This window comes from Nuphar pumila, chromosome 2 (genome assembly GCF_984573655.1).
Source record: "Nuphar pumila chromosome 2, dmNupPumi1.hap1.1, whole genome shotgun sequence".
Lineage (NCBI taxonomy): Eukaryota > Viridiplantae > Streptophyta > Magnoliopsida > Nymphaeales > Nymphaeaceae > Nuphar > Nuphar pumila.
The window spans coordinates 82359330-82371556 of record NC_143250.1 but is presented as its reverse complement, the minus strand read 5'-3'; the positions used below and the strand labels follow the sequence as shown (position 1 = coordinate 82371556).

The 12227-nt window shown below is 36.6% G+C and overlaps 1 protein-coding gene across 1 annotated transcript; it reads left to right on the top strand.

The window, feature by feature from the left end:
• Window positions 1-6704: 6704 nt before the first annotated feature.
• Window positions 6705-8193, top strand: LOC149845867 (protein DOWNY MILDEW RESISTANCE 6-like). Its single transcript, XM_089997764.1, has 4 exons — window positions 6705-6958; window positions 7048-7295; window positions 7429-7750; window positions 7850-8193. Exons 1-4 carry the CDS (start codon window positions 6752-6754, stop codon window positions 8093-8095), a joined length of 1023 nt encoding a protein of 340 aa, XP_089853890.1. The 5' UTR covers window positions 6705-6751; the 3' UTR covers window positions 8096-8193.
• The last annotated feature ends 4034 nt before the right edge of the window (window positions 8194-12227 follow it).

Below are 12227 nucleotides of genomic sequence, written 5' to 3'. Positions count from 1 at the left end.
ATAGCAGTAATTGTATACGTAGTAATCACTATCACAGTAATAGCTATTCAAAGTAATCGCTATACAGAGTAATCACTATACATAATAATACCTACAATAGTACATCGCGACATCCAGTAGAGATTAACATACCTTGGTCATACTTTTCTCCTCTTTATCTCCTCCCTTCCTCTGCTTTTGTACTTTTTTATTCCTTCGCTCTTTCGTATCCATCATCTATTTTTTCCTTTCTGTTTCCTTCTCTTCCTCCTCCTCCTTCTTCCTTTCTCTTTCCTTCTCTTCCTCGTCATCCTTCCTTTATCTTTCATTCTCTTCCTCATCCTCCTTCTCCTTTCTTTGCCTTTCCTTCTTTTCTTCATCCTTCTTCTCCTTCCTTTGCCTTTCCTTCTCTTTCTCATCCTCCTTCTCCTTCCTTTGTCTTTTCTTCTCTTCCTCATCCTGAATTTGCTTCATTTGCCTTTCCTCTTTCTTCTTTTTCAATTATCTTTGCTTTTCTTCCTCCTTATTCTTTTTCAACTGTTTTTGCTTCTCTTCCTCCTTCTTCTTCTTCTTCTTCAATTGCCTTTGCTTCTCTTCCTCCTCCTCCTTATTCTTGCTTTGTTTTTCCTTCTCCTCCTTCTCCTTCTTTTTCCTTCACTTCTCTTCCTCCTCCTTATTCGTCCTTTGCTTTTCCCTCTCCTCCTCCTCCTTTTGGCTTCGCTTCTCTTCCTCCTTCTTCTTATTCTTCCCTTGTCTTTCCCTCTCCTCCTCCCCCTTTTGCCTTTGCTTCTCTTCCTCCTTCTCCTTATTCTTTCTTTGCTTTTTTTTATCGTCCACCTCTTCCTTCTTTTGCCTTGATTTCCTTTGCTTTTTTTCATTATCCTCCTCCTTCCTTTCCTCTTGCTTCTCTTCGTCCTTATTCTTCTTCTTTTTCATTTATATTTCTTTCTCATCATTCTTCGTTGGATTATCATCTTCAATATCTGACGGATTAGGCTCTGCTCTATACTTTACCAGCAATTGCACCCTTTCTTTATCATTCTTAATCGTTATTATTTTATAGTACGCTTCTAATTGCTCATACAAAGCATATTGTTCGACAATTTCGTCAAGAGATTTCCCCTCTAATGAAGAAGTGTTTCTTCTCTTATGAATGTAAGCCATTGGTAACCTGCACAACACAAAAACTCACCGAGATGACAAAGGGTGCTCCGACGAAAGAAGACGAAGCATTAGATTTTTTGTGGAACGTTTATGGGGAAATATTGCGAGGATCTCCTTTTATAGTAGAGGAGTTTAATGCTTATGGGACCTGCCAAAGATTTTATAATAAAATAATATATACCTTTAAGTGGTTCATGTTTTAGGAAGTTTACGCAATGACGTCTATGTCGGCCATAAATCGATATGAAAATTCCTGTTGATAGCTTATAAATTGATATATAGAATCAAGATATAAATCAATATTAAGAATCAAAATAATATCTTAAATCGATATCAAGAATAATCATAGAAATCAATATTAAGATTCAGAACAATATCTTAAATCGATTTGGAAATTCATATTGATATCTTACAAAATCGATATTTAGAATCAAAACAATATCTTAAATCAATATTAAGAATCAAAACAACATATTAAATCGATATGAAAATTCTTATTGATATCTTACAAATCAATATTTAGAATCAAAACAATATCTTAAATAGATATTAAGAATCAAAACAACATATTAAATCGATATGTAAATTCCTAATGATATCTTACAAATCGATATTTAGAATCAAAACAATATCTTAAATCGATATTAAGAATCAAAACAATATCTTAAATCGATATTAAGAATCAGCATAGAAATCAATATTAAGATTCATAACAATATCTTAAATCGATTTAAAAATTCGTATTGATATCTTACAAAATCGATATTTAGAATCAAAACAATATCTTAAATTGATATTAAGAATCAAAACAACATATTAAATCGATATGGAAATTCCTATTGATATCTTACAAATCAATATTTAGAATCAAAACAATATCTTAAATCGATATTAAGAATCAAAACAATATCTTAAATCAATATTAAGAATCAGCATAGAAATCGATATTAAGATTCAGAACAATATCTTAAATCAATTTGGAAATTCATATTTATATCTTAAAAATTGATATTTAGAATCAAAACATAATCTTAAATCCATATTAATAATCAAAACAATATTTTAAATCAATATCAAGAATCAGCATAGAAATCGATATTACGAATCAAAACAACATATTAAATCGATATGGAAATTCCTATTGATATCTTACAAATCGATATTTAGAATCAAAACAATATCTTAAATCAATCAAAACAATATCTTAAGTCGATATTAAGAATTAGCATAGAAATCGATATTAAGATTCAGAATAATATCTTAAATCAATATTAAGAATCAGCATAGAAAACAATATTAAGATTCAGAACAATATCTTAAATCGATTTGGAAATTCGTATTGATATCTTAAAAATTGATATTTAGAATCAAAACATAATCTTAAATTCATATTAATAATCAAAACAATATCTTAAATTGATATGAAAATTCCTATTGATATCTTAAAAATCGTTGTAATGTTTAGTCGATTTGCCTTTGTTACAAAAATATTGTCATAGTATAGGGTTTACGGTTTACAATGTTGAGGTTTAGGGTTTTAGGATTTAGGGCTTAGGGTTAGGGTTTTAGGGTTTGGGGTTTAGGGTTAGGGTATAGGGTTTAGGGTTTACGGTTTACGGTTTACGGTTTTGGGTTTAATAATATATTATGGGTTTAGGGTTAGGGTTTAGTAAGATATTAAGGGTTTAGGGTATGGGTTTATGTATAGTAATATATTATGGGATATATGTACCGATTTGTAAAATATTAAGTGCTTTTTAGTGTCGATTTGTTAGATATTTGTAGTATATAATTGAAACCTGTGCGTGAGGAATTTACATTGTAGCGACATGAGGTGGCCATTTGCATGTTCAAATCGTTGCTCATTTAGCGATTTCTATGGAAATCACTTCAAAGCTTCATACCTGTAATTAAATAGCTGGCATGTGAATCGCTATCATCAACAAGTATAAATCGTTATTTCGTCAAACATATAAATCGTTCCTGCTTTAAATGTACAAATCGCTGCTTCAAACTTAAAAATCGATGTATAAATTACACCCTTCATAAGTACATATTATGGTTGTATAGAAAATATTAGAATAGTATAACGCAAATCACGGTTGTAGTAACATACTATCGATTTGTGAGATATTGTTTTGTTTGTTAATACCGATTTGTAAGCTATTATGCTGAATTTTTGTATCGATTTGTAATATATTATGTAATATGTATATCGATTTGTAACATATTATGTGTTTGCTAGTGTTGATTTGTAAGATATTTGTATTACGATATTGAAACATGTGCGTGCAGTATTTACATTGTTGAGCGATTGCGGTGGCAATTTGCGTATTCAAATCACTGTTCATTTAGCGATTAAAATTGAAATCGCTTAACAGTGTCATAACTATCATTAAATCCTTGTCACGTGAATCGCTATCGTCAACACACATATACGATAAGTCGTTTCTTTTATTGGCACGGTAAATAACAACTCGATGTATAGTATAGTGTGATGCAACTGATGATCATGATAGATAACATGGAGAATGATCTTCATGTAGATTTAATTTTGCATGGTCGGTAGGAAGAAATCATTTTGCCTCATAAGTGCGTGTGGTTTTCATTCTTCTCCTCCTTCTTCTTTTGCTTTTCCTTCTCTTAGTCATCCTTCTTCTTCTTCTTCATCTTTAGTTCTTTCTCAACTTTCTTCATTTGCTTCTCATCTTCAATATCTGATGGATCAGGCTCCGCATAATAAATATCCAACAATTTGTTCCTATCTTTTTCATTCTCAATGTTCATTATATTTTGGTACTTTACATAACCCTCATATATATCGGATTGACGAATGATTTCTCTAAGAGTCATCTCCTCCAACGGCGAAGGCAATTGTAACCTACAAAACACATAAATTTAACCACATTATTATATGTTACAATCGCCTCCCCAAGTATAAATTATTACAAATTATCACATTCGTTACACAATCACCAACATTACAAGTCATCGCAATATTTGGCTTCATAAGTAAACATCGTAGCACGATTTAGCAAAATTAAGTACAAATCGAGGTAACTTCATAATTATACATTGCTACTGTATCAAACGTATAAATCGTTGCTGCTTAAAACGTATAAATCATTGTACAAATCACACCCTTCATAAGTACATATCATTGTAACATTTTGGCTGCGTAAGTAAACATCGTAGTATGATTTAGCAAACTTAAGTACAAATCATGGTAACTTCATAAATCATAAATACACATGTCTACTGCTTCAAACGTATAAATCATTGCTGCATCGAACATACAAATTATTGCTTCAAACGTACAAATCGTTGTAGAAATCAAACCCTTCATAAGTACATATTGTTGTAAATCATAAATCGCTACTGCATTAAATGTATAAATCGTGATCGCTTTAAATATATAAATCATGAATCATAAATTGTAAATCGCTACTGCTTGAAACGTATAAATCGTTGTTGCATCGAACAAATCGCTGCTGCATTAAATGTATAAATCATTGTTAAATTCAAACTTACAAATCGTTGTAGAAATTTAACCCTCATATCTTTGTAATGTTTAGCCTTCATAAAAACAAATTGTGCTAACTGTTTTTCGATGCCCAGAAGGTGGATAAGTACAAATCGATTTGTTTCAGTATAAAAATAGGTGTTATTTAGCATGAATAGTATAACCAGTTGTAAGATTTAGCATTCAGATTTACAAATCGATTTGTTTACATAACGAAACCTTACACAAAACTCACTGAAAAGACACAAGTTTTGCTAATTCGACAGTGGAGAAGAAACACCTAAAAGGTAGATGCAGCCAATTGTAGCAACGGTGCTCTGACTATGCTTCGACTACAGTAGATGATGAAAAGGGGTGCTCTGACGGCAGCAGACGACGACAAAGGGGTACTCCGACGGCAGCAGACGATGGCAAAGGGTGATCCTACGGCAGCAGACGACATCAAAGGCTGTGTCGTCAAAGGGAACTTCTGTTACAGTATATGGTGCATCGTCAAAGGGTGAGCTAGAATGTTTAGGGTGATATATTGCGAGGAACTCCTGTTAAAGCAGAATTATTTACTCCTTAGGACGAAAATGATGATGATTTTAATCAATTCTTTCTTCTGTCAGGAGGATATTTTTGTTCTTTACTCAAAACATCGTTTCATGGCCCTAATGGCGGGAAATGATACTTAAGTTTTTTAAAACAAACCGGACTCTGATGCTAAGTGATGCTGACACACACGGGGAAACGAGCCCCACGTGCTTACATACGTAGCGCTCATTCAGACCCGAGAACACACACCTGTGTGTTCTTGGGGGGAACATATAACCTGCTTGCGTTTAGGACTAATAGACTGTAAATAATCTTCTTCTCATGTGACAAACGATATTTTTCTTCATGCCAATGCTAGACCAGAAGTAGCCATAGCATGGTTTGGACGGACCCAGAACATGGTTAGCCTCGTGATTACCAAGTTCCCTACTTTGTGCAGAGGCCGCACCATCCAATTCCATCATTCAGTGCCTTTTCCCCCGTTCAGATGATTTGCACTTCAGTCTTTTGCCTGATAGCCATGGAGGCATTAGGCTCTGTTTGAGAATCTGAGATGGGAGGGGAGATAAAATTTAACAAAGGTTTAAGATGTTTGGGAACCTCAAACAGAACCTTAGTAAAGATGTTCCCGACTCCCATCACTTTTACAACACCGAACAGCGTAAATATTAGCAAGCCTGACCTTCTTTCATCATATACTCGCTCCATATGTGGCTTTAATTTTCTTCATGTTCACAGTAGACCAGCAAACCACTGCTCATGGCCTTTTTTTTTGATAGGCAAGCTGAGTTAGGCAGACCTCACCAATTATACAACTACACCATTGGGTTTTGAACTTGCAACATCCCAAGGTGACGTGCCCATGGCTTTGAGAGAGGGAGAGTATATGACAGCGACATGCTAACTGGGGGTGCCTTGTCTAGGAAACCACACGAAACATTTACACGCAGCTCTAAATTTGATGTTTTTATGAATAAATACTACTAAAATTTACTATTGAATAGTTAAAAGGTATATATATATATATATATATATATATATATATATATATATATATATATATATATATATATATATTTAAAAGGTATATATGCAGAGAGAGAAAGAGAGATCCAAGTAAGGATGGCAGTGGACCGGGGCAAAGGCGGGGGACAAGGTCTCCACCCCGGCTCCATCTCAAAATCCGAACCTCCATCCCGCATTGGAATGGATTTTAACTTCCACCCCCACCATCATCCCCGTTTCAAGTCCTCCATCCCCGGCCCAAACGGGGGTGAGATGGGTGGGGCCCTGTTTTCCCTCGAAGGATTAAGGATAGAGCGGGGCGGGACAAGATGAAGATGAGGCGGGGTCCAAACAGAGCGAGGTGGGGGGCGGGGCCCGTTGTCCTGTCCACTGCCATCCCTCCTAGATTAATAGGACTCGTCCCCCGCGTTAATCGCTCGATGCCCTCATTCCCTCTCCCCACGCACCTTCCTCGAAGCTCTTGCATTTTCCTCACTCTCGTTCTGACCTCCCTCCTTCCCTGCGTGCGGGGAAACTGGCGATATGACCACCCCTGCAGAGATCCTTCTCTCCAGGGGCACCCGCTTCTCTTCCCTGCCCGACTCCTACGTCCGACCCCCATCACAGCGGCCAAGGCTCTCTGAGGTCAGCTCCTTCCACGAAATTCCCGTCATCGACCTCGCCTCGCCCGACCGCGCCGAGCTCATCCGCCAGGTTCGAGCCGCCTGCGAGTCCTACGGCTTTTTCCAGGTCTGTGCGCTTCCCATTAATTAACAGAGTTCCTAAAAGTGACTCACTTTGCTGCTGTGTATTTACTTGAGGTTCATTTTATGTGGCAGATTGTGAACCATGGAGTGCCTAAACAGCTGGTGGAAGACATGCTGCGCATCGCTCGTGACTTCTTCAATTTGCCCATTGAAGAGAAGGTGAAGCTGTACTCCGACGACCCATCTAAGAAGCTCAGGCTGTCCACCAGTTTCAACTTGAAGAAGGAGACCGTGAACAACTGGAGGGACTTCCTTCGTCTCCACTGTCACCCTCTAGATGAATTCATTCATGAGTGGCCTACTAACCCCCCCAATTTCAGGTAACTAATGTCATTCTCACTCTTACTTGTCATTTGGACTATTTGGTTGGACAGAGGGGCGGCCATTAATTCCTCTGAGCTTGCTTACCAATCCTTTTTTATGACATGGGTTTGCTCTGTACACTGTACTCAGAGCGGTGGTTGGGGAGTACAGCATACAATCAAGAGAGCTCGCCCAAAGAGTGATGCAAGTCATTTCTCTAAGCTTAGGCCTCGTGGAGGACTACTTACAAAGTGCACTAGGCTCACAAGCCCAGCACATGGCCATCAATTACTACCCACCCTGTCCCGAGCCCGAACTCACCTATGGCTTGCCCGGACACACTGACCCCAATGCCCTCACAATTCTCCTCCAAGATGGGGTTGCTGGACTGCACGTCTTCAAAGATGGGCAATGGCTCGCCGTTGATCCCTTGCCGGACGCCTTCGTCGTAAACATAGGCGATCAGATACAGGTCCGAACTTCAGATTCCCAAAACTAGTGTTGCTCAACTCTTTGAATTATCAAGTCTCTCTGAAGAAGTAAATTAAGTTGAACAAAAATGTAAATGCAGGCATTAAGCAACGGGAGGTATCAAAGCGTGTGGCATCGAGCCGTCGTCAATTCGGAGAAGGAGAGAATGTCGATCGCCTCGTTCATTTGTCCCGGCTCTGATGCCATGATAGAAGCAGCACAAGAGCTTGCCAGTGATGGGGGTGCCGGACGTGTTTACAGGAGCTTCACCTACGACGAGTATTACAAGAAATTCTGGAGCCGGACTTTGGATGATGATCATTGCTTAGAGTGCTTTAAGAGATGACGGAAGTGTGTGTAATCAGAGCAGTACCTGTGTTTTAATGAGCTCCTATTAATAGTAGGAGTTTCGGAGCAGGGCCTCAGAATTTTTTTTAAATAATCAAAATAACAATAAAATTTGTATTCACATTAAACAAATATAATATTTCAAATATTTATATTATATTAAATAAAAATTTAAGAAGATAAGGAGGCGCATGAGTTTTTAATGTTTAATCGAATCCGAGTCGGATAAAGGATCCGGGTCTGATCCTTTACGTGAACCTTTTCTAAACAAATGAGAAGCTCGGGCTTTAAAAATGAACCCCTAATTTTTTTTTTTGGGCCCAGGGAGCTCTGAGGCCCAAGCCTCATTAGCCTCTTTACAGGTTCGGCTCTCTGTGTGTGTGATCATTTCCCTCTCTCTCTCTCTCTCTCTCTCTTTCTTTGGGTTATTGATAAGGTTTCTGTGATCATTTTTTATGTCTATGTTTCTTATGCCTATGGGGATCAATAAGAAACTCTCTGAGTTATGAAACAGGTTTCTGTGGTCTGGGCAAGGTAACAATAAAAAGTGTCACCTTCTAGGTTGAGACAATATAAGGTTACCATAGAATAGAGGGGGGTTGGGGATTTTAGACTCCAGGTTAAAAAATATTGTTCTGGATATTAAGCAAAGCTGGCTTGCGCATCAACCGGGGTTCCCTTGTGAAAACGTTCTTCTAGCTAAATACGGATCGGTGAAATCTTTGTTTGGGGTCAGCGCGCAATTAGGTCACCCCTTTCGCATCTGCGTAGATCGTGGATTCAAGCTTGGTCTGCTATGTGAGGTAGCGAGAGCGACGACGTCGCTAAGAACCAGTTCCTTTATAGAGCGATCACCCTGAAAGGCTCCTTCCGCACCAGAGACACCTACCTTTCTCTCTACCTATTCTGGGAATGTCAGGTCTTTCAGAATATCTTTAAGGTTACTTGGAATAAGCCGGTCGTGTGCGTGCATCAGGAGTCTTTCGCTGTAGACCTCTTGTAGGCCCCCCAGCCAATTCGTAAATATAAAAGTTGGGGGATCATTGGGAGAACTTGGTTGCTTTCTTCCTGGTAGGTTGTTTGGATGTCGGGCAACAATGCTATTTTCAAGCAGATCCCGGTTAATTTCAACAAGTTAGTAAATTATATTCTGGCGGATGTATACGCCTCGTTACATATCTGTCTTCCTGATCTTCAGCGTCACTTGCCGCTAAGGCCTCCCTCGAATCCGAACGAATCGCTTCTATTTCTAATTTGTATTTTGTGCTCTTTTTTTTGGGGAGGGGCTTATGTGTTCTTTATCGGTCTGAGTCCTGTGTGTTTTGTTTGTCGGTTTCAACGTCTGATCGCAATGTTGATATTCTTATTTCGTCTTTCTCTCTGTATATATATATATATATATATATATATATATATATATATATATATATATATATATATAAAGAATGAAAACCTACAAAATGATTGATTTTAAGTGCTAAACTAAATATGCTAATAGATATTTAGTACTTTTTTATTTAATTCTAACTTTGTCATTATCTTCAATATGATTGATTTACTAAAAATTAACACTTGAATCATGCATTTCGATGAAAATTAGTAGTTAAAGCGTCAAAATTTATATAAATTATAAGCCGTCAATTTTTTTATCCTCATAAAAACCTGTCCATGTACGAGAATCAAAGTTTTTAAGAGCACAACTGTAGTGTTTGAATTTTGAAAAAAAGCACTAAAAAATTATTAGCATGTTTCATTTAGCGTGATGTTGAGTTTGTAGGTTTTTATTTTATATACTTATTTATTTGTTTTTGGGATCCGAAAGTCGTTGCAATTAAAAATATTTATTCAACTTGGTGACGTTAAACAGAGAAAAGACGGTGACGTAACAATTAAGAGGAAGCGATTGCGTAAGCAGGGTTTGTTGGTATTATCTTGGCCCTTGGATGAGCCCCAATTTTGAACCACTTGTTTTGTGATATGGTGGGCGTGGCCACTAAATAAAATCGCACCTTCGGTGGAGGGAGGCCCTGGATGGGCTGATGCATCATGTGGCAACCAGGAATTGCGTCATGTGGAATGCAGGTAACCCAGTCCATGCTTGACTTTCTCTCCAATGTGGGACCCATCTGATCATAATTCACCCGCCATGGGGCCAGGAATGCAATTCCCCTAGTTTTCTACCGTGGGACCCATCTACAGGAGTCCACGGTGTTGAATAAATGTCATTCCTTCTGCGGCTATAGAAATGGAGTTCAGTAACTTGGTCGCGCTACAGGAGCCACCAAACGTAATCTTGGTCCAGTCACTATTGGAGCAAACTTTTAGAGCTGGATCAAAGCCTTATGGTGAGGGTGATACTTTCACTTCAAAAAAAAATCCGAGGATGAAGGCACTGGATCAAAGCCTTCTGGTGCACGGGTGTGTTCATAGTGGACCACGTAATGCAGGGTGGTCGTGGGGCCCCACCCAGAGTTTCTCTTGCTTTAGTAAGGGTTTCTCGTTATAAAAAAATAATAATATACCATCTAGATCGGAAAATGATCATATAGTATGACAAAAATAATGGGTTTTTCAAAAAAAAATTATAATTTTTGAAATCCACCCGATGTTCAAAATCTCAAATAGACAACTTTGTTAAGACCTTTTTACCCTTCGCATGTGCGAAACTCATAAAGTTTACATGATATATCACTTTGCTCGATAGGTATTGCAAACTCTGACTTAAAAGGAGGTTCACAATTTTTTTTTCACGAACATCATGAAGTTCACATAATGACATTTGTGAACATCCTGTTAAACCAAAAACTCAAAACTTTGCAAATACCTGACAAAGTTTGCATATATAATATGAAATTCACATAAAAAATCTTTGAACTTCTTGTTAAATTGTACCTCGTAACCATTCAAATATCCTACTCAATCTGTATATAACTCACGAAGTTCACATAAAAATATTTGTGAAGTTAAATTGACCAAATATGAGTGCTTTCAGCAACTAAAACTATAGAAACTTCATAAGTATTACACTAAATTTGCATATATAGTTCCAACTCTACATAACAATATTTGTGATTTCTTTCATGGTCGAAACTTCACAAACTAACTTCACATACATAGTGTGAAGTTCATACAACCAAATCTAAAACTTATTGAAACTAAAACCTCTTGAAACTTGCAAGATCCATATGAAAATAACTTGTTCATACAACTTCATTCCATTCATTCAAACTAAATGTGGTTATATATATATATATATATATATATATATATATATATATATATATATATATATATATATATATATATATATATATATATATATATTTATTTATTTATTTATTAAAAAAGGAACCTGCTTTACATATATTCATTTCAATCATTCAAAAATAAACTTGCTTATACGTATATTCATTTAATTAATTAAAAAATAAATATATCACAAACATTCATAGTACATAGCTCAACATTAGAGGGTTCAATTTTTGGCTTCTTAATACTAGTAGGATTGTTTTTTCTGTTTGCAGACCCTCTTTTCTCTTGAGAAAATTATTGATGCAAAATCGCCGCCTTTGCAATTCAACTATTGAGTTTGTGAATCCTGTAACCCAACACAGTGCATGCACTTGTTCCTCTAATGGCTCATTTTCAATCAGACATAGCTTCATAATAGAGGTGTGATCTTTGGCTTATTAATAACAGTCAAATTATTGTTTTTAACATTCTCTTCTCCCAAGCAAATGATTGAGGCAAAATTGCATCCTCTGTGCACTCTCCATAATCAGAACCTTCTCCTTTTGCTGAGGATCATCAACATCATTCACCACCTCACCATGTTCACCTTTGGTGTAAGGTTTATAAAATGAATTTTAAAGAGATATTTTTGATAAAAATATTTTGTGAAAGTCAGACACTAAATAATAATAACCAGTTCACACTAGAGTAAGATTCGGGTCGAACTCAGGGAACGGAGTGAAAACCTTTGTAATACACAAAAATGCAAGTTTGATTACCTTTAAAAATAAAAATAAATAACTAATTAAAATGAGTTACCCTCCACGGAGGGATCAAAAAATAAAAACAACTACCGTCCTTATTACAAACCTAAATAAAAAATTAAATAAACCTAAACT

Excerpts from the sequence above, each read along its gene's own strand:
- LOC149845867 (XM_089997764.1), top strand. The coding sequence starts at position 6,752 with ATGACCACCCCTGCAGAGATCCTTCTCTCCAGGGGCACCCGCTTCTCT. Across the intron at positions 7,296-7,428 it reads ACTAACCCCCCCAATTTCAG|AGCGGTGGTTGGGGAGTACA; the intron begins GTAACTAATGTC and ends CACTGTACTCAG. Across the intron at positions 7,751-7,849 it reads ACATAGGCGATCAGATACAG|GCATTAAGCAACGGGAGGTA; the intron begins GTCCGAACTTCA and ends ATGTAAATGCAG.